At 40.7% G+C, this 21,748-nt stretch overlaps 1 protein-coding gene across 2 annotated transcripts; it reads left to right on the top strand.

Annotated features, from left to right (window-relative positions):
* Positions 1-1,307: 1,307 nt before the first annotated feature.
* Positions 1,308-21,642, top strand: SLC39A6 (solute carrier family 39 member 6). Of its 2 annotated transcripts, none has more exons than XM_039711117.1 (10): positions 1,308-1,459; positions 2,716-3,541; positions 4,735-4,915; positions 5,225-5,394; positions 6,660-6,869; positions 8,521-8,590; positions 9,836-10,213; positions 15,648-15,728; positions 18,010-18,200; positions 18,306-21,642. In XM_039711117.1, exons 2-10 carry the CDS (start codon positions 2,744-2,746, stop codon positions 18,456-18,458), a joined length of 2,232 nt encoding a protein of 743 aa, XP_039567051.1. In that variant the 5' UTR covers positions 1,308-1,459; positions 2,716-2,743; the 3' UTR covers positions 18,459-21,642. The 2 variants fall into 2 exon arrangements, with proteins under 2 accessions (XP_039567051.1, XP_039567052.1); XM_039711118.1 differs by lacking the exon at positions 1,308-1,459 and adding an exon at positions 1,479-1,632.
* The last annotated feature ends 106 nt before the right edge of the window (positions 21,643-21,748 follow it).

Raw genomic sequence — 21,748 nt, 5'->3', positions numbered from 1 at the left:
GACCCTACCCACTCCTGTATTTATAGCCTCCCTCTCTCCCTTCAGGGGGGAAAAAAAAGAGTAGGGTTGAATGACACAATTTTTTTTCAATACTTCAGAAACGAGTGCATGGAACAAATCCATAACCTCCTGATGCATTGCTCTCTATTTCTGAAGTTGTTCACAACGCATACTTCCCTTCTGCCCTTCAGTCAGCTGAACTCATGAACAAAGGGGTTTAATTCAGTCAGCGAGTGGGAGGTATTAGACATAAAGAAGAGACATCTGTCACCTCCTGACTGGTGAGCAAGGTGGCACTGTCGGGAGCGCAGGCAGCAGGAGAAAAATGGCTGAGAATGGTTTGGATGTTAAGTCACTGTCATAACATTCAGAACTCATCAGTAAAGCCAGATACTAAGGCAGGATTCAGTGCTGCCTTCACACTCTAGCAAGCTGAAAAACCTTGGTAACTGATCACACATGAGAGGCCAAATTCAGAGGCAGTGGGCATGGGTAAGCACAAGTGCACCCACTTTTCCAGCAATATTAATCATGTGGTGACAGAGAAAAAAACCTCTGGAAATGCTGGAGAAAGAAACAGGAAATGTAAGATCCTGTACCTGGGACTCAGTGCTGAAGGGCTCATGACCAGTTAAATGGCACAGCAAAGCAAATTTGAAAAAAATACAGTATTTTTTTCAGAAGAAAGCAACGTGTTTTTAGCAAGTTTCAAGCCTTTCTCCACGGTGATCTCAGTCCTTTCTTACTGTCTCTTTGTCCACCCGTGCACAGAGTGATTCTTCTGCCAGATAATTAATTATAATGACAGGTTTGAGCCAACAGCGCTGACCGCAGAGGCCCTGTGGGTGCCGTGGAAACCCGACATCCCTCGCCATTTACCCGCACCCTCTGCCCACAGCCGGCCAGCCCAGTGCCGGCCCCGGCTTGCCCCCACACGCACCCTTTTTGAGACCGGGAGTCCTTCTACAGAACCCTTGCCAAGCCCCCAGGGAATGCTGCCACACCCAGCGCCACCACCAACGCTGCCAGCCCTGAACGACTCGCGTTCTCTGGGAGGAAAAGACCTTTCTGACTCTCATCCCTTCAACTCTTTGGGGATTATTCACACCTATCGCGAAACCCTAAATCCAAACATCGGTGTTTTCTGAAACAGGGAGCCTCTGGGATCCAGCGTTCCTGCGGGGCCACCTCCTCCTTGCTGCTGGCTCTGCCGCGGGCCCTGGCCGCGGACAGGAGCGGTGGGACCCCGGCCGGGCCGGCTCCGGGCGCGGCTCCGTCGAGGCCGCGGCCGCTCGGGCCCCACGTGAGGCGGCCCCGCCTCCCCCGGAGCCGCCGGGGCGGCCGCCGTACCCGGAAAAGGAAAGGGAAGGCAAGGCAAGGGAAGCGAAGGGGCGCGGCGCGGCCGGCGCGGGCGGGCAGCGGCGGTGGTGCGGCTGAGCCCGGCCCGGCGGCGGGAGAGGTAACCTCGGGCTTCTTCTCCTCCTCGCTCTTCTTCCTTCCGCTCGTGGTGCGGTGTGCGCCGTGCCCGGGCCCCGCCGCGCTCGGCGGGCCGCCTCCGCCCGTGCGGGGTCGCAGCGGGGGCCGTGGGCGCTGAGCGGCTCCTGCGGGTCACGGAGCCACGGAGTGGGACAGGTTTGTTGGGAGGGACCACGGTGGGACGTCTGGTCCTGCCGCGCTGCCCCAGGAGGGTCATCCCGGAGCACGTGGCGCAGGATTGCGCCCAGACGGTTCTTGAATTTCCCCAGTGAGGGAGACTCCTCACCCTCTCTGGACAGTCTGCCTGTGCTCGGTCACCCTCAGAGTGAAGTTCTTCCTCATATTCCGGGGCCGCTCCCTGTGCATCGGTTTCTGCGCCTTGCCTCTTGTCCCATTGCTGAGCACCACCGGGAAGGGCTGGGATCCATCCTCTTGGCACTCCTCCTTCAGTTCTTTATGGACGGTGGCCTAGGTCCCCTCTCTCTTTCCACCGGGGTTTTCCAGGCTGATTAATATTTTTGGGAATGGAGGTTCTCCTTACCGCCCTGGAAAAGGGCTGAGGCAGCATAGCCCTGCAGGCAGTCTCCATAGCAGCTAATTCGCAGCCCTGCTGGAGTATTTATGGAATGAAACACACAAACTCTCAGGCTTGTGAGCATCTGGTCCACACCAAAGGCCTGCCTGCCTGCCTAGAGAAAGGAGCCGTGAGACACTAATGTTAAAACAAAGGCAGAACGTGACAGCATAAAAGGCCACATTTTTGTGTAGTCCTGGAAACACTGGCCCAGCTGGTTTGCCAAAACCTCCGGGAAATCCAGTGATGAAGGGTTGGGAATTTCGATTTTTCCGCAGGAATGTGTAATTTATATGACTTATTCATTGCTCAAAAAGAAATTACGGGGCTTCTTTTAAGCACGAGAAAACCCTAACCCAGAACTTAGTTGGTGCACCCTTGAGGGCTCTCTGTTAGCAGTGACTCAGGCACAGCTAAACAAAGGCAAGCTGGCACCTGGGGAGGTGTTCATGGCCAGTGACCTCATTGTGGTATTCACCTTCTTCTGTTGCCCGAGGCAACACATCTGGGAGAAGTGCTGAATGTGTAAGAAATTTAAATGTCTCTTGCTGCATTGGTCCTTCCAGTAGGGCTTGGTTTTGTTTGTTGTGGTGGTTTTTTTGTGTGTTACAGAGGATAACATGATTGGTTTTGTGCAAACTATTTAAATTTTCCTCTTTTTCCAGATTATTTGCACTGTGAAAAGGAACTGCAATGGAGAGTACGGTATCGGTTATTTTCCTTGTATCGTTTTCCATACTGCTGTGTGAAAGTTATCACCATGGAGTGGAGACAGCCACTGTTGTGCATACATCAGAGAGAGCTTTTCCAGAAAAGACAGTGGGAGTTAATACTGACTTGGCAGGACTAATACAGAAGTTACACCTTCAAGAACTTTTTAATCGTTACGGAGAAAACAACTCTCTGTCAATTGATGGCTTTAGAAAACTGCTACAGAACATAGGTATAGATAAAATGAAAAGGATTAAAATAAGCCACGATCATGACCACGATCATGACCACGATCATGACCATGATCATGACCATGATCACGACCATGATCATGTCCACCATCACGACCATGAGCATGACCATCGCTCTCACCATAATCATGTTTCACTGAGTAAAGGCTCTGAGAAGGCTGCTTGTCCAAACCACGACTCTGATGCCAGCAAAGACCACAGGAGCAGCCACGCGAAGGAGCCTCACAAAGCCGAGAGCGTGGAGCGGCAGCAGAACTTTGTGCGCGGCAAGAACGCGGTGCACGAGATCACGGCGTCCGCCATCGCCGCTTCCGCCGGCGGCCGCGCCGAGCTCCAGAACGTGCAGCCCGGAGAAGCCAAGACGGTTGTTCGAGTGGGAGCAGGTGGCCCTGGTGCCCTCAATGTCACAGGGGGCCGCAATGCCACCTGGCTGGGTGCCACCAAGGCAAACGAGTCCCGTGCTTCTCCGAAGGAGTTGGAGAGAGGGAGCTACCTCTATTCTAAACTGAAAAAGCAAAGCACTCAAGAGGTGAGGGCGGTTCTGTTGTTTTCTCAGGAATCCATATCCACCAGGAATGTTATGGCTTATTTTTCAGGTGCTTAGTGTTTACCTGGGTGCAGGTTTTGTGGTGTAACAATACCCATAGCCAAACACATGCAAACAACTTTCTTTGGAACTTAACATTTTGAGGGAATATGGTGTTATGTTCACGAGCTCAGAGGAAAACTAAGTATAAACGTTTGGTTTAATGCATTTATGATTTATATATTTAACTGTTACTAAATATACTAAATAAACTGTTACTAAACCTGAAAAACATCTACAGTTTTAAACTTGCAGCTCTGCCTTAGATCAGGAATCTGTCTTGGTTTCCTATTAATGGAGTAAAAGTAAAAAAATCTAGTTAAGGTACTGTGATTCTTATCAAAGCTGTCTCACATTGTGGGAGTGTGGAACCATCCTCCTCTAACACCTTCCCTCCCCATCTAACAAGTGTATGTAAACAGCTCTGAAAAGGATTTTGGCAAAATGTCACGTGTTACTTTAAAATAGTATACAATTAGCACTGCTAACGAGTATAGTTGTGTTGTAGACGTTTTTCTTAAACAGTCAGATCTTTCTCCATCAAAGGCCTTGAAAAGCAAGTAGGATCTTAATGTTTGCAGCCATGCCAGGTAACTCGGAGTGGGTGTTGTGCGGCATGTGATGGGAGGTGCTGAATTCAGGAGCTGTTGCTGTGTTCTGCACTGTCGAAGCACAAGTACTGCTGTTCTTTAAACCCCCTGAGACTGTGTAGGTTGTACAGTGGGGAGTTGTTTACTCGAGGGAGTGTATGTAAAACATGCTCTGCACAAGACGTTTCACAGCAGTCACTGCTATAAAAAGGCATTTGACCTTGTTTTAATGCTTCCTTATGTGGCCTTTAAAACTGACTGAAAAGTGTTAGGCTTTTTCTGTTTGTACATCAAAGCATCTGACCCATTTGTGCTGAGAATGAGTAATAATTACATATCATCCACCCAGACTCCCAAACTAGCTTTCTGGGGCAGGATTAGAGTATATTTTTAACTAAATGGGTTTGGTACCAGTTTCAGAGTTGTGTTGATTTAGCTGTTTTCATGTGGTGCCCCTGCATTTCAATTAAGGTGGGATGCGCAGCCTTTTAAGATGTATTGTGGTGTTTTGCTTCTGGTTAATCTTTAACTTGTCTCTTTCCACAGTGCTCCAATGCATCCAAACTGATGCAGTCTCATGGAATAGGCACTCAAGTATTGTTGACTGCTACAGAATTTAGTTATCTCTGTCCAGCTCTTATTAACCAGATTGATGGCAAGTACTGCATAGTCCATGCTACTAGTGAAAAAGCTGAAACTCCTCCAAAAAGTTTTTCTCTGCAAATAGGTAGGCTGGGGTTGTTTTTTAGTTTGTTTAGTTTTATTTTTTGGTAACATCAAAGCTTAATGGAAAAAATGTTTATGTTGGTTATAAATCCAAGAAACCTATTTCTTTCCTTCTTACAACCTGTAGTTGTGAGAAGTGTAGTTTTCTTTTGGCACTTCACCAAGATTAGAGAGAAATCTTTGTGGCATACCTTTTGTTAACATCTGATTAATTGAATGATCAGGTGTGTTTGATAACAGAAATGTTAAGCAAACAAAATCACATACAGCTGTTACTTACTGTTGTTACTATTTTTTTTTTTTTTGCCAGCTTGGATTGGTGGCTTTATATCCATCTCCGTCATCAGCTTTCTTTCCTTGCTGGGTGTTATATTGGTACCACTGATGAATCGAGTATTTTTCAAATTTCTTCTGAGTTTCCTTGTGGCACTGGCTGTGGGGACCTTGAGTGGAGATGCCTTCTTACACCTCCTTCCACATGTAAGTATTAATTACTGTTTCATTCATTATCTCAAAACAGAGAGCTTGACAGCTGTATGTATTAGTGCCCTATTAGTTCATACCCATTTGATGAGTCATTTCTCAACTCTGTTGTGCAGGTTGTTTGATGGAAAGGTTTTCCATTTGGAACATCTGTGTTAATCATTTCACAGTCTTTATAAGTTCAAGAGCTTCATAACATCATCCCACTCTCTATTTCCTGTTCTTAGTCATATGTGCTACCACGTCCCTTTATTGTTTCTTGAATACAAGAATTTTGCACAAATTTTCTTAGTGGTTTATTGCAGTGCTGCCCCTTTCCCCTCCCTCCCAGTTTAATGGACTTTAGAGATTGTGGAAATTGCTCACTGAGCACTTCAAATATAAAATGAATAATCAACTATTTTTTGTTACAAGCCACTTATGTTGATGGCTTACCCATTGTGATTTTTTTTTAAACCAGATTCCATAATTTCTGAAGTCCTGGAGAAAATACTACTTGATAGATTTTGGAATTGCTGTCATGTAACAGGGACAATTAAATGGGAATATGATTACTAAATTTCTGCCTTTCTTGAGATTCTTAAACAGACATTCTAGCCCTGCAAAAGTAACTTGTTTCAGTTCCAAATGAAATGGATAAAAGTGACTGCAGATTCTGTGGTTTCCCAGTCCTGCCTGTAATCCACCAGGTGGTTCTTCTTCCCTTCAGTTAATTTTGCATTTGCTGTGTAAGGTTATGTAAATCAAAACGTGTGTGAATGAGGTGTGCAAAAGGGTTTTTCATTTCTGATCATACCTGTATCCAGTAAGGACAGGGAAAAGTATCAGACTTTCTTTAAAGAAAGAAATTACAGCCAACTTCCTTGTACAAAAAATTGTTTTACATCTATGAGTTTTCTTAGATGGGAAGCTAACTGGTGTTCTGGCTGTGACCACTGCTTAAAATGTGGATTCCTTGGTGGTGTCAGGAGTTTGTGTGGGGACAGCTGTACACCTTGGATTGAGCAGTGTCCATGCAGCTTCCGTGTGTGAGCCAGTGCCAGGCTGTTCTCAGTCCTTGCAATGTTTCTTCCTATCAACAAATTTCCAATCAAGGGATTCCTTTGTAATTGCTTGAGTCTGTAAGCAGAGTGTTTGCCCTGTAAAAATTGTCAAGTCTGGACTCCAGACATGAGAAAAATTATATGAAGAATACTTTATATGTTTCTTACATTACATTTCTTTTGAATATAATGACTTTCCCCTTTTTGTTCTCCCCTTAGTCTCATGGAAACCATCACCATCACCACGAAAAGCCTCTGCTTGACCAAAAAAGTTCTATGTACAAACATCTTGTTTTTCAAAGTACAGAGGAGAATGCTTACCTGGATTCTACATGGAAAGGACTTACAGCACTTGGAGGCTTGTACTTCATGTTTCTAGTGGAGCATTTGATCACTTTAATAAAACAATTTAAAGACAAGAAGAAAAAGGTAGGGAGACTATTACTCTGAAGCTCTGTTGTATTACATGCTCATTTCTGAAAACACTCATTAAAAAACCTCCCATGAATATCATATACCTTTCTATTTCATAGCAATGGCTGACTGGATTAGTGTTAAAATGTAATTTTTATTAGGGACACATACACTTCTAAACCTTTTATCAAGGGTTCTTTGCTATTTCCATAATCAGACAATATAGTGTAGGGTTTGACATTGCAGCAAATTGTTTAATACGAAGATGTCCAGTTGCATCTTCAGTTTTAACAGAGTGATTTAAGAACTCACTTCATTACTAACTTCCTTCTGACATCTTCAGACATTATAACCATCTGAACTGGTTTTATTATTATTATAATTCCAATCCTGGATGCAATAAGTTTGCATTGTACAGTTATTGTACTGCTGTTGAGGAGGGCACTTGCACAGACAGGTAAGGGTTGGCAGTAAGTGCTTACATAAGTAAGCATCCAAGTATCCTCTAGAAAGTGACTTTATGGAATAGCATTCCATGAGGAAACAGTCTTGTCAAGCCCTTTGGTGCTTTCCCTTCTCTTCCCCCAAAAATGCAGCTCTCAGATTGTTATGTTGATTTTTATGTGTAAGATAAATAACTGAATTTTGGCAGGTCATTAGTGTTGGTAACTTGGCAATTACTTGTGACAGTTCTTTAAAGACCTGTGTAGCCAGGAATAAAGAATGATATCAAAATTGACTCGGTAAGAAAAATTAAGAAGTTGGTGGTAAAATAGAATCATGGAGTGGTTTGAATTGGAAGGTATCTTAAAGGTCATCTGGTTCCAGCCAATCCTAAGCCTTGCTTGAAGAAAGTTAGTAAATGCTAATTACTTAGTTTAAAAATAGCTAATTGCTAGGCTACCTCAAAGACTGATAATCTCTGTTTAGTTTTCTCATTAAAGTGGTCATTAAGGCAGTAGTCACAGGGAAGATGCAATGTACGCTCTTTGATCATGGGAGGTTGTGTTGATGTGGTTTATACTGAAGCTAAACTAACTGTGAGATTTCCCTATCTCTAGTTAAATTTGTTTGACAGGAAAGAACATGAAGAGTTTCAAGCAAAGCAAGAATTTTTTCTCCTCCCAGCCACAAGGAATGGATTTCCTGTTAGACTAATTATGCCTTCCTAGATATTGAGTCACTAATCATAAATTGTTGTGATACAGACTTCAGTGGTCAAGGAGGAGAGATCTTGCTTGGTTTTCCTTCTGTACATTATTAAAACACGTTATATTGACATATAGAAAATAAATAATTATTTTCTTTGTTAGAAAAGAATTAGCAGAATAAATTAGTCACCATTTGATGCATTTCACTTCTCAAATGAAAACCTTCTGCTTATTTCTTGTGAAAAATGTAGGGCATTTGTGTGTGTGGGTTGGTTTGTTTGTTTATGATCTTCTTTGTTTTGTTTTGTTTTTTGTCCTCTCCTATGGAGCCTGAGGAACCTTTGTCATCTTACTGTAATAGGTTTCTAATATTCCTCGTCTACACTCTTTATGTGGCTTCCATGTTGTCCTCTTTCTGTGCAGGCTGCATAAATGTTGTGAATATAATGTTGCTCATGTATATCCTGAAAAATAAGTAAAATATTCATAACTGCAGTGTTTTCTTTTGGAATAAGAAAAAAAATGAAGATGATGGAGAAAGTAAGAAGTTTTCAGCAAATGAAGAGAAGTTGGATACGGATGATCGTAAGTCTCATTAATATCACACAGTTGTTGCTTTGTGGCAGCACTGTTTAAAAAACATCTGATTGATGGCAGCTCGTAGATCTGCTTCTTACTGTAGGTTGGATCACTGCCTATTTGAATTGTTTTCAAAGCAAAACCTGTCTGTCTGCTGAAATGTGGAGCACTAGGTCTCTTTGCTGCTTTCCTTTGAAAAGGATCAGTGGGTTAAAAGTAGTGAATTCGCAGTTTTGGAGCTTTGAGCCTTTTAATTCTGGATTTAGCAGCAGAAGTTGAAGCCTTTCTGTGAAAGTTGCAATACAGCTACAGTTTCTACACTTCTCCTTACACCACTGGATGTTATATGCATGACTCATTATTTAGATTTCTGGCTTTTGTTAGTTTGATTATTTATTTATAAAGGTAATATTAAAAAATTGTAGAATACCTGAATATTAACATTCAGGAGTGCAAATGACCATGTTATCCCCAAGATCATGCTTTAAGCCAACACAGACCAGACTAGTTACTTGTTAGCTGTTGTTGATAAAAGAGATGTTCTGTTTTCCAGAGTAATTTTATAATTCATGAAATACTTGTCTGTAATGTAGAAAAAGAATTATATTTATTCATTTAATTGCAAAGGAAGAATTTTCAAATTTCAGCAATTAGTTAAAAGAACCAACTGTGTTGTGTCAGCACTGTTTATATGAGGGTATTTCATGGTCTGTATTGATGACTTTTGTTTTTAGTCTTTTCCAGGTGTTAAACTCAAGTGCCTGTATTTGTTTTGAAATACAGGAGTTTCCAAAATTATCTATAACGCAATCTCCGTATATGTCCTTTTTCTTCAGCCCTGAGATAACTAAATGGCACATGCTTCTCAGATACTTTGTTTTTTCTGAAGCAATTGAACTAACAGTCTTCATGCTGTGAAACTGGGACTTGGGGCCTTTTGCTGTTGTTTGAATTGCAGCGAATCTTAGATGAAAAGATTTTTTGCCTTTTAGGAAGCATTTTTGTCCACAATGTAAGGGCTGCTTCAGCAGTAGGGGACAGAAACTAAAAGTTTTCCTTATTTTGAGATGTTGGGAATTATCTCTAAAATCTGAATAAGTTGTGGAAATATTTCCAAAAAATCTTCTGGTTCAAGAAATTTGATTATCAGTCTCAACTTTACTGCTTCACATAGCCAAACTGTTCATTGTATCTTTGCTTTTTAGGTGATTTTAAAAATGTGTAACATTGTACTCTGGGTTTTTGTAACAGGGCCTGAGGGCTATCTAGGGACAGACTCTCAAGATCCATCAACCTTCATTTCTCAGCAGCCAACTGTACAAGAGGAAGAAGAAGTGATGATAGCTCATTCTCATCAAGAGGAGGTTGACAACGAATATGTGTCCAGGGGCTGTAGAAACAAATGCCATTCTCACTTGCACGATACTCTAGGACAGACAGATCATCTAAGTCACCATCACCACGACTACCATCACATTCTGCACCACCATCACCACCAGAACCATCATCCCCACAGTCACAGTCAGCGCTACTCGCGTGAAGAGCTGAAGGACGCGGGGATAGCCACTCTGGCCTGGATGGTGATCATGGGAGATGGACTGCACAATTTTAGTGATGGACTGGCAATTGGTAAGTGCCAACTCGGATGCTGCAGCCTTGGATGTGAAGGCAGTGAAGTCTTCTAGCTGTCTCTTACCTCTGTTAGGGATGTAGCTAATTAGCAGAAGATCTTTAAACTTTTTTTTGAGAGCATCATCTTAATAAGTGAGAAAAATCTCCAGCTTAACAACCTGGAGCTAAGTGATATATGAAACAGAAATTATGTGTTTTCAGCTGTGTTTCTTTAGAAAATCTATAACCTGAGCTTCATTTCCTGCTTTTGAAGAGTTAAAGCTAGCATGTTTCAAAACTAAAGCTAGGCTTATAAAAAATATTTAAGATTGAGTTGGTGCCTGAAAGTGCTCAGCAAATTTTTAAAATTTTAATTGTTTTTAGGACAAGTTTGTATTTTTCAGCAAAGTAACTGGTTTTTTCACTTCCATCAGGCCACTGGCACCATTGCTTGATTTACTTATTTTTCTCTTTCATCTTCTCTGGCAATGCAGCAGGGTCAGGTTCTGTACTTGGCATGTCTGCCTGCCTGCCTGTACTGGGCCCTGGTTACATGTCAGTGTTCCTCCAGAGCACTGGTGGATAGGGAGAGGCTCTGGTTTCAATCTGTTGTAGCCTAAAAGTTTTGTTTTCTGAAACAGTGGTCATACTATACTCAAAACCTTGTTCCTAAAGTTGAGCATAATAGTCCATTTTTAAAAAAATTGAACAGGTATAAACAGTTATTTTACTTGTAAACAAAACATTTATCTTTTTGTTTCTGCTTACCTATTTTTCCCTTAATGCGTGTAGTTGCTCAGTCTTTCTTGATAATGCTTCAGTGAAAATATTTCTTTATCACAAAAGTAGTAGATTGAATATTTTGTTTTGGACTTCTCTCTGTGAGGTCAGGTTTGGGAACTCTCTCACGTTCTTCTTAGAAGAAGAACTAGATTACAGGTATATTGAATTTAAAAGGTTAAAGTAAGTCACAGAAAGTGAAGTCAAATCAATAATCTTCAGTACTTATGCTAATCTTTCCTGATCTTGACTATTGTATTTAAGACTAATCTTTACAGGTATTGGATTCATTTCCAGGCTGTTTAGTATACTGGAGGCAGTTCAGCAGTATCAGTCTTTCTGTAAATTTTATTGTAGAAAAAAAATTCATTCTTGTTTGAAAAGGAAACCCCATAATAACTATTTTCTCACAGCAATATTTGCAGTTGTTCAGATTCAGTCAATTCAAAATGTAATGTGAAAAGAGACTTTCTGATTTAATCTCATTTTTGATGAAAGTTGAAGCATGAAATGTAAATTTTTGAGCGGATCAGTAGTGAAAAATATGGTAGAAGGAAGATTTGCATACAAATGACTCAGAATCAATTACCTCTTGGCATTAGGGAGATTTGGGAAGGAGCTATGACTTTATAGTTATGAAGGGAAAAGTATGAGAAAGGTTAATAAAGGCTTATTGAACAAGTGAGAGCAATAGCTTTCAGAAGTCCTGCTGTGTAGCTTGTTCAGGCTAATGGAAATATGGGTTTCTTTCAGTTCTGTATGTCTTTAAAAGTATTATGGGAAAACATCCATTTGATGGTGTTGTGAAAATGCCAATGCTACTTGTGTAATAGTTAATCTGTATCTTAAAGAAGATGTGCACGCTTCTGTAAAGATAACTTTAGCCAGCATAACCCTTCATTTAAGTTCATTCACTTCATGTGATTTGTTATTCATAAATTCCATCAGTTACTTTTTTCCTCAAATCTGTTGTGCTAATTATGTAGGAACAAGATTTATAAGTGCTTATTTTTTTATTAAGGCGTGGAACTGTTGCATCTGACTCATTTGTGCAAAAGGATCATCTGTGATTTGAACTTTTATGTGTAATTACAACTAAATAAGTAAAATGCAGAACACTATTTTTATACTAGTCTTGCATAGATATTTTTTTCTTCAGCTTTTGAGAGAAGTCATGTCTTAAAAGTATATTTTAAGATTAATCAGCGTCTTGAGAGGGGATAATGCCAGATATATTAATTTCATCTTCAGTTTGTTAACATTTCATGACTTCTTTTTAGCAGTGAAAAAGTAAAAAGAGATATTCTTGATATTTAAGCTTGTCCTTAATTACTTCTTACTTTTTCTCTTTGAACTTCATAAGAATTAAGTTTGCTATGGTCTTGTCTAAAGTTCTTGTGCTTGGTGTGTTACCTCAGCCCTTACTTTCTCCCTGCTTTCCCCTAAATTTGCTGTTGGTGCCATCTGTTTTATCCAGGTCATTAGTGAAGATACTGAAGAAAATGGGTTGCAGTTTTTGTCCTGTTGAGCTCTGTTTGTTACCAGCCACCAGGCCCTGTTGGCCCAGCAGTCCAGTCAGTGTGCAAGCCCATATTTCCTCTTTGCCCAGACAAGACTGCTATAGGAGATAGTGTCAGAAATCCTACTAAAGTTCTGTTGTACTTGCCATTTGTATGATCAATTATTTCCTCAAGCTGGATGCAGCTTTTGGAGAGGGATTTTAAAAGGATATTCCACATGATCTTTTTAGGAACTGAGATGACACTGACCGCTCCTGAGTCCTTTCTTAAAGATGGGAACAATGTTATCCTTTTCCTAGAGTTCCAGTGGGGCCTTCTGTAGCCATGGTTTTCCACACATGATTGACAGCAGCTTTTTAGTCACACTAGTAACTCTGTCAGTACCTTCAGGTGAGTCCCATCCTGGGATGCACCTGAGCATTTCCAGGTTTTTCTGCATTTCTCTGAACTGTTGCTTCTGTGGTTTGCTGTCTCTTTCTTTCTGGAATGGAGCTGGGATCTGGCTTTGTTGACAAAGACTGAGATGAAGGCTGAGCTGGTGCTTTGCCTCTTGTTATGTCTACTGCTTGTTTCCCTTCCTCAGCTATCAACAGTTGTGAATTTTTCATGAACTCTGTTTCTCAGCTAACATGCTTGTAGAACTGTTTCTTGTTATCCTTGGAGTCTTGTTAGTTTTAGATCAAGCTGGGCCTTGGTCTTTCTCCCTTTTTTTCCACTGCTTTTAGCTTCTTTGCTAAGTTGCCAGTCTTTGTTCCTCTTTCTTATGTGCTTCCTTTTTGAATCTTAATTTACTAGGACACACTGCTTAGCTGGGCACATCTTCTGCAAGTGTTCCTGCACAAACAGGCTTGTTTGTTTGTGTATCTCTGTGCCCTACAAACTGGCCACCCCTTTTGGATGAATCTTAATTTACTAGGACACACTGCTTAGCTGGGCACATCTTCTGCAAGCGTTCCCGCACAAACACACTTGTTTGTTTGTGTATCTGTGCACTACCTTTTGGGCACATTGTCTCTTCTGATTCCCTACACTGCAAGTCCTTAAAGAAGTCAAAGTCTGCTTCATTAAAGCCCAGAGTCTTAATTTTGCTTCTTCCTCTCCCAGCCTCCTCCTGTGTCCTGAACTCAGTTACTTCATGCTCACAAGATGTCATTTTTTGCTGTATTTGCCATCAGTTTATCCTTGTTTTTGAGCAGCAGGTCAATTTACTGTGCTAATCCTGGCTGGCTTTTGTGTCATCTATAGTAGGAAACCATTGCCAATACAATTGAGGAACATCCTGGTTTGTGTGCCCAGCACTGTTACCTCCACAGCTGAAGACTCCTTGTGTGAATGGTGATGTTCCTATGCTCATGGGCAGGCTTATCCATCACCTTTCCTTGGTTAGATGATTTGTAACCTTATTCCTAGTGTTACTCTGATTGACCAAGAGTCTGAATAGACACATGGAACCACAATTCACACATACTTTTATGCTGGAGCTCTCTGTGGTCAAGGAACCCCTTTATGAAGGTAGCCAAAAAAACCCAGAGTGAATTGTAATCTGTCCCTGTAGGCACTTGGTATCCATCCATGACAGGCTAGACAAGCTTTGATGGTGTCTTGACAGCATCATTCAGGCAGGCTCTTTGCAACCCCTGGACTTCCCTTGGCAAAAGGTCTGCAGGTCTGTCTTTGTCCTGCATGGGAGGGAATCTCCTATCTCTACAAAAAAATCTTTCATTTTGTACTTCTAATCTGATGTACTGAACTGCTGGGCAAAGCAGGACTCACTTGTCCTTTCACTGCTTCCAGGGTCATGCCCATGTTCTTCAGATCAGTAAGCTGCAGTGGGGACAGAAGATTCTTCCTATTGCCAGACTTCACTGTTCCAAATGTTACTCATCTCAGAGTTCGTGTTTCCTGTTCCAGTGCTACTTTGGTCTTGCCTTCCTCTGCCGTCTGATGGGCTTGGCCTTTTGCCTCTGTAGAACCTCTTCTAAAGACTCTCTCAATCCTGTTTGTTACACAAAGGTGCCTGCTCACCACGTCCTGCATCCTCTTACCTGGATGCCACAGCTCACATCCCAGACGTAATGGGATGACAGCAGCTGCTGTCATCACTTCAGGGAAGAACATCAGTCATTTCTTGCACTTGAAGTCCTGGATAGCCGTGTCTCCCTCAAGAGTCAGGTCCGCATGTAGCTTCTGCAGTGAAAAGAAGGGATTGTCTCCAGTGGAGTCATTGCCATTGTAGTGCTTCCTCTGGGAGCAGTACTCCTGGGTCCCTTGTGTGCCAGCCACTGTGACATGGCTTTGTGCCTCTTTGCTTGTTGGCAGCATCTTGTTTGCTGGCAGGCTCCTGGTAGCAGCTGAAGAGGAAGCTGGATGTGGCTCTGCACCCTTGGAGAGGCTCTCCATGCAGCTGGGGACTGACACGCCGTGTGGGAGCTGTGCTGCAGCTCTGCAGTGTGCTGCGTCCTCCTGAGCTCCTGCCAAACGAGATAAATGACAAGCAACAGGAGGAGCAGAGAAGACAAGAAAGATGAGGACTGTTGGACTAGTTTAAGGGGTTCTTGTGATTTTGGGGCGTTTTTTCTCCACTTAAAAGCAGCCTGCTGTGGTATTTACCTTAAAGCAAGCTGCTTAGAAGTCGATCTGTCTCTGTTGATTTTGTAGCCTTTCCTCTTGTTGTCCTGACTTTCCTTTCTTAAGGTGTGTGACTCTCAGGTGCAGTTGAGCTGCTTTGTTCCCTTTCTATCTTTAAAAAAAAAATATTTTTGGATGGTATTTCCATTTATTGTATTTTTATGGGAAGGGTTGTGGTGTTGGAATGTATTTGGCTTAGTTCAGGTATAAGATAATGAAATGTGATTTACTTTAACAGCAAGATTCTGAAGAAGAATTTTGCAACTTAAGGACCATAAACAACTGTTCAGTTAAAGTTTAAATGCTTCCACAAAGAAAAAATTGAGTGAAATATATATTCTAATATGACACAAGCATGTGCAACAATGCTTCTGCACTTAATGTCGGAATTTAAATGCTTCCACAAAGAAAAAATTGAGTGAAATATATATCCTAATATGACACAAGCAACAATGCTTCTGCACTTAATGTCGGAGTATGTAGTAATGTTTTGATTGCCTTTTTTTTTTCCTGTCTCTTCATAGGAGCAGCCTTTACTGAAGGGTTATCTAGTGGTTTAAGCACTTCTGTGGCTGTATTTTGCCATGAATTACCTCATGAGCTAGGTAAGACCCCAGCATTTCCATATGCTGCATGTGTATGTACTTACACATGCATGCGGGAGAACAAAAATTTGATCAGACAACTTTATCTGTGTCAGGTTCTCTAGTCAGTGATACTTCTGATTTACTTAAAGACCATTTAACAATTTCTAAATTGAAATAATAGTTTAAAAATCTAAATATTTCAGCTACTCTGGTTAAACTGTCTCTTGCAGTTACAGCTTTTTCTGTCTACTTTTTATTTTCCTTGTATATAACATAAGTTGTGAGTTGCAGGAGAATGCATGACAGAATTTGCTTTTCTCACATCTCTCCTTAATTTTATTCTCGTGCTTGTGCTGCTGAAAGGAAGGTCACGATTAGTCAAAGTACTTTCCGCATAACATTTGCTGCTTTTTCATTAAGTCTTGCAAAGAACTGCTGTAGCTCTAAATTAAACTTGAAATTACTTCGAAATCTTTCTGGAAACAGTTTGTCTTTCAAGCTCAAGTGATTTAAATTTGTGTGTAGTCCCATGAGAGATTATTGTCGTGTCTTACAATATGAGTTGAGTATTTGGCCCTTTGGAAGGGCAGGTTGTGAGAACAGGATGGATGTGCTTAGTTGAACTTGAGACAAAGCTGATCTTTCCAGTTGTCAGATCATTTTGGATGTGCAACTGGTGTTTATTTCTCAGCTGTCATGGTCACAGTCACACACTTGGTGTATAGAATAAAGAAAGAAGACTTTGCTTTCACTTTTTTTAAGGTTTAATTCCCCAGAGGGGAGAACATTCAGTTTCATTTAATGGAGCTTGTAAATCAGTATATGTAAATGTTAAACTCTCTCTATATAAACAGTTTGATGTATCTGTACAGTAATGTTATATGGAAATATGTTATTGTGGAGAAAATATACCTGATTTTGTGGGTTGGGAGGAATTGAGTCTTGTTCATACTAATCATGGAACTTGTATTAATTACACATACTAAATGTTGTTACTTCAGATATAGGAAGTAAATTAATCTCATGAACCTGATAATTTTAGATTCAACTGTTCTCTTGGTTGTAGAAATAGCAAAAATCTTTTAAAATTTAAATCATACTTCTTTAATCAGAACAGAAAACTTGATAGGAAATACCTTCTTTACTAGAGGGCATGAAGTGCTATAGGAATATTTCTTTAATCAGAACAGAAAACTTGATAGGAAATACCTTTTTTTACTAGAGGGCGTGAAGTGCTATAGGAACATTGAAACAAATGGGACTAGTTGAGGTTAGCTGGGAATAAAATTGTACCATTGTTGTTAAAGCTAATCAATGTTTTTTAATATACCAGTTCATCTTAATACAAATAGCCTGTAGGAAAAGCTGTTGTAATAAATTACTCAAATCAGCTTTGAAAATCACTTTTGTTTACTTTAACTGGAGATAACTTATAAAGAATCCATTTTATTTTCAAATAATAAGCTTATATTACTCTGGTTTACAAAAAATATTTTCTGAATTACAGAAAATCTGTTTCTGGCTGGTGGTCTATCATTTCATCAAGTAAAAATAAGAAGTTAAGGATCATTTACAGAAATTAATAAAGAAATTACTTTAAATTTATAAAACAGATTAATAATACAAGGAGCAGTTACAGGATAATAAATTGAATATGCAACTGAGTGGGAATATTTTACTGTAAGAACACTCAGGCATATCAGGTACTGCAGCATTTTACAGTGGTGGTTTAAATTCCAACTGCTTGAGGATATGAAGCTATTAGAGACCATCCAAAGGAGGGGTACAGAGATGGGGAAGGGCCTTGAGGGGAACCCATTTGAGGAGCAGGTGAGGTCATTTGGTCTGTTCAGCCTGGGGGAGACTGAGGGGAGACCTCACTGCACTTGAGGGGAAGACAAGGGGCAGGCACTGATCTCTTCTGTCCTGTGACAGGACCCAAGGGAATGGCCTGAAGTTGTGTCAGGAAGGTTTGGGTTGGATATTGGGCACTGGAACAGGCTCCCCAGGGAAATGGTCACAGCACCAAGGCTGAGTGTTCAAGGAGTGATTGGACAATGCTCTCAGGCAAAGACTTTAAAGTTATAAACTTACAGTATTTGCTAGTGTGTTATTCATGTGTACCCTTTAAATTTCTGTCTCTCAGTGATTTCTAATTTTATAAAGGCAAAAAAAAAAAATAAGGCAAACAACAGCATAAAAGTAGTTTAGTAATCCTGTAAGAGAACTGTAAATAAGACCGCACCGCAGTACTTACCCAAGAATGAAAACTCTGCCTTGGCTTTTTTTTCCGTTATAGGAGATTTTGCTGTCCTTCTAAAAGCTGGTATGACTGTCAAGCAAGCTGTGCTTTATAATGCTCTGTCAGCTATGCTGGCCTATCTTGGTATGGCGACTGGGATCCTTATTGGTCATTATGCAGACAACGTTTCAATGTGGATATTTGCACTTACTGCTGGCTTGTTCATGTATGTGGCTCTTGTGGATATGGTAAGTGCCTAGACCTATTTGGATTTTGTGTAACACAGTTTAAGAATTAATGATTTGAAGCAACTGTTTGTTTTGAAGGTATTTAACACCTCCTTGTTTGTTTAGGTACCTGAAATGCTCCACAATGATGCCAGTGACCATGGATGTAGCCGGTGGGGATACTTCCTGTTACAGAATGCTGGGATTCTCCTGGGGTTTGGAATAATGCTGCTTATCTCAGTATTTGAACATAAGATTGTATTCAGCATAAACTTGTAATCCTGGTTGCCAGGAAGACACCTTGGTGTTAAATTATAAGTGATAGGGTTTGTTTTCTATTAATTTCCTTATTGGAAAGGTACATTTGATATAGACTAGATATTTTTGTTGGTGTGCTTTGTTGTTGTGTACTTCCTTCCCTTCTTGCCTGATAGAAAGGAACACTGTAAAGTTTGGGGTTTGTTGGGGTTTTGTTTGTTTGTTTTTGTGTTGTTTTTTTTTACTTGGGATTTAGCATTGCTTATGGTACTTGGAAGTGGTACTTAGTAAAACATGGCCAAATCTATATTATTTTTATTGTCTGTATTGTTTGAGGGGTTAGGTTGTTTTTTTACTGAATTTATTTACTGTATGTAATTATATGTAATGTTTTTTACTTCAGTGGTTTTGCTGGTTTAAAGAGGTAAAACAAAAGTGGTTTTTATTTTAGCACATTCGAATCAGTGGATACAAAGCACAGTGAGCAAAGTAAAACAAGAACAAGACATGTAATGGTTAGCATGTGTTTATTGGTAAAAACTCACCTCTTCTGCATCCAGCTGGTTTATACAGAAAGGCAGATAAGTCCATTCCATTCTTTGTGGTGCTGCCGGTTCTCTCAGTGGCTTGTGGATTCCTGTGTCTTATTCCAGTTGGTTTCTACTCCAAACAAATTGATGTCAAACCATGTTTTAAGTGTTTACATCAAATGTTTAACTTGTTTCATCCATTCTGAGTTGCTCTTCACTGGTTTCTCAAATCAGCAACAAAAGTCCAGCTCTTAAATTGCCAAAGCTTTAAGAATTCCATCAGAAAGACTTTAAAAGCAGTGCTGTATCCCACTTACACTGCCTGAAGTGACAAAGGTGTATTAAAGCCTGTTTGATATCAAGGAGGAGGAGTGCTACAGGCTGTGATAAACAGTCATTTCCTACAAAAGCTTCCTGAAGTAAAGTGTTGATTTACTTTGGGAAAATGAGCTGAGTGGGAGAGCTGCCTACTTCTAGTTCAATGTGATTGCACACAAACCTGTGCTACATTTTTTACAAAAACTAAAGCTGAGAAACCCAAAATAAGAATTTCTTTGGTAACATATCTAGAGAAGCAAGGTGTTAAAGATAAGTGTATGCTTAAGTATGTAGTTTAAGCCTACAGTCTTAATATGTTTAACCACCCTGAATGTCACTGAAGGAAGAAGATTGAAAAAAAACAATAGCAAAATAAATTCTGCATTAGCAGGGAAGGTGAACATGTCAAAGTTCTTTAATGATGAATAAATAACAGGATTATGCTATCTAACTAGCTAGCTGTAAAAATCCCAGACATAAAACAATTAGAACCTATTTCTGATCCACTGCTTCAAACCATCAGCTGAATAAAAAGCTTGAACAAGATAAATGTTTGATAATACTGTGTATGACAGGTTAAAACAGTTTGTTGGTCTGTCATACAATGAAAGACCATTCTATCACCTCAGAAATAGATGCTTTCAATTAATGGAGAGGTTTGAGGATCTTTTAGGAGTTGAGAAATGGGTACCACATGAGTTTTTGCAGCCAGTGGACTATTAACTTCTCTTCCTTCAGCCTTTCCTCAGGCTGGCAATAGTTGATACTTACTTTTTTGCTCACAGTGATGAAATCCTGTTCTGTGTCTCCTTGGAAGCCAGGGGTTGAGAAAGGTGTTCTTCCTTCAGCTCTCCTAATGCATCCCTGAGTCCTAGCGGGCTTTTTATGGCTTGGGCATGGTGTTTACCTGTGGTGTGGGAAAACTCCATAAATACAGTGCACTTCAGCCTGTGGGGCTTCCACCTTCTGCACCGCAATCCTGGCTGCTACAGAAATCGGGCATCTCTGTAGTCCTGGGGCATTTCAGACTTGGATGAGCTCAGTTTGCTTTGAATTTTTCACTGCTGGTTTCTGTTAGCCACAGCCATAATAGCTGCCAGTTCAGCTGGATTTCTCTTGTCTGGATATGACACAGGAAGGGGGCCGGCAGCCTACTGTTGTTCAAGAGATTTTAATATTAATGACTAAATGATGGCGATAAATCTACAAATTAAAATTTCCATGTTTCCAGTGGGTTCTTGGCTGGCTTATGATGTACTTGACTGACATTAAAATATCCACATATCAAAACCCATTGCTAATTTAGGAATAAAGAAAAATCAATTGCCTTTAGAGCATGTGGGCAGAAATGTCTCTATCCTGTACACAAACATATTCCACCCAGTCAGTGTTCTTTAGTCATTGATGGAGAAACATCCATGACAGGCAGCTGTGCAAACCGATAACTGAGAAGGCTACAGACTAAAAATTGCTGTAGTTTTGTATCAGCAGAATGACAAAATGTTGGTGGTTCTTTCTGTTTGTTTTGAGTTGTTGTTTATCTTGGTTGGCCTTACAAAGTAGAATCTGCATTTGTTGCAATGTACTCGTGTTGGAAATACTCGAGGTTTGGCAAACTGGTGGGACAGAGCCTCTAAGTAGCCCTTTATTTTTATGTGTCTATCTTTCTGCAGCAGTTTTTAATGTGCCTGGCTACTCTGGATAATAAATGCAAGTGTCTGCTTTGTGTATCTGCAGCATAATAATGGTACAGACCTTAATTTTTATGCTGTTACAGCTGCCTTTAGTGCCTGTGCTAGATGCAGGTAAACAGAATAGGCAAACAATGCTGGAATCAATTTTGGTTTGGGTTTTTTTCTGTAACATATTCTAATGGTTTTGGCCTGTGTTTGTACAGAAGAGGTGTCATGTTACTTTGGGCAGCAGGAGTCAGAGCAAAGGTGTGGAGGTTCTCCAAGTTCTCCCCTGCCTGGCCTGTGGGATCAGGTGCTGGTACGGTTTCTCTGCATCCTTTGTGCCTGAGTGTGATGCCACGTGTGCTGTGGGAATGCAACTCCTTTATATGTATAAAAAACACAGCCCAGGCTGTGAATTCAAAGGGTAGAATAGAATTCACAGAGGCTCTCCTGCTGCCTGAACTGAGACACCAGTGCAGTTAAAATCTCTTGTGGAAAAACTGGATCGTTCTGTTTTCCACGAGCAGAGAACAAAAAGATGTTTTAATGGAATATGGGTTGTTTTTGTTTGGTTGGTTGTTTTTTTTTAATCTTAAAGTACGTTTCTGGTGTGTGTATATATGGTCACTGTAGCTGTTACTGTTTTGCTGTGTGCTAGAGAAAATAAACCACTGAACCAAACCGCAGGCGTCTGAGCGTTTTTCTCAGTGATGCAGATACGGCGAAAGATGTTAGAGCCTCGAGAGGAAAAAAAAAAAAAAAAAGGTAGTAAATATTGTGTTTCCTT

Source organism: Passer montanus, unplaced genomic scaffold, assembly GCF_014805655.1.
Source record: "Passer montanus isolate IOZ18808 unplaced genomic scaffold, ASM1480565v1 scaffold24, whole genome shotgun sequence".
Taxonomy (NCBI): Eukaryota; Metazoa; Chordata; class Aves; order Passeriformes; family Passeridae; genus Passer; species Passer montanus.
Note: the sequence above shows the minus strand (reverse complement) of the source record. Positions and strands in the feature narration are given on the sequence as shown.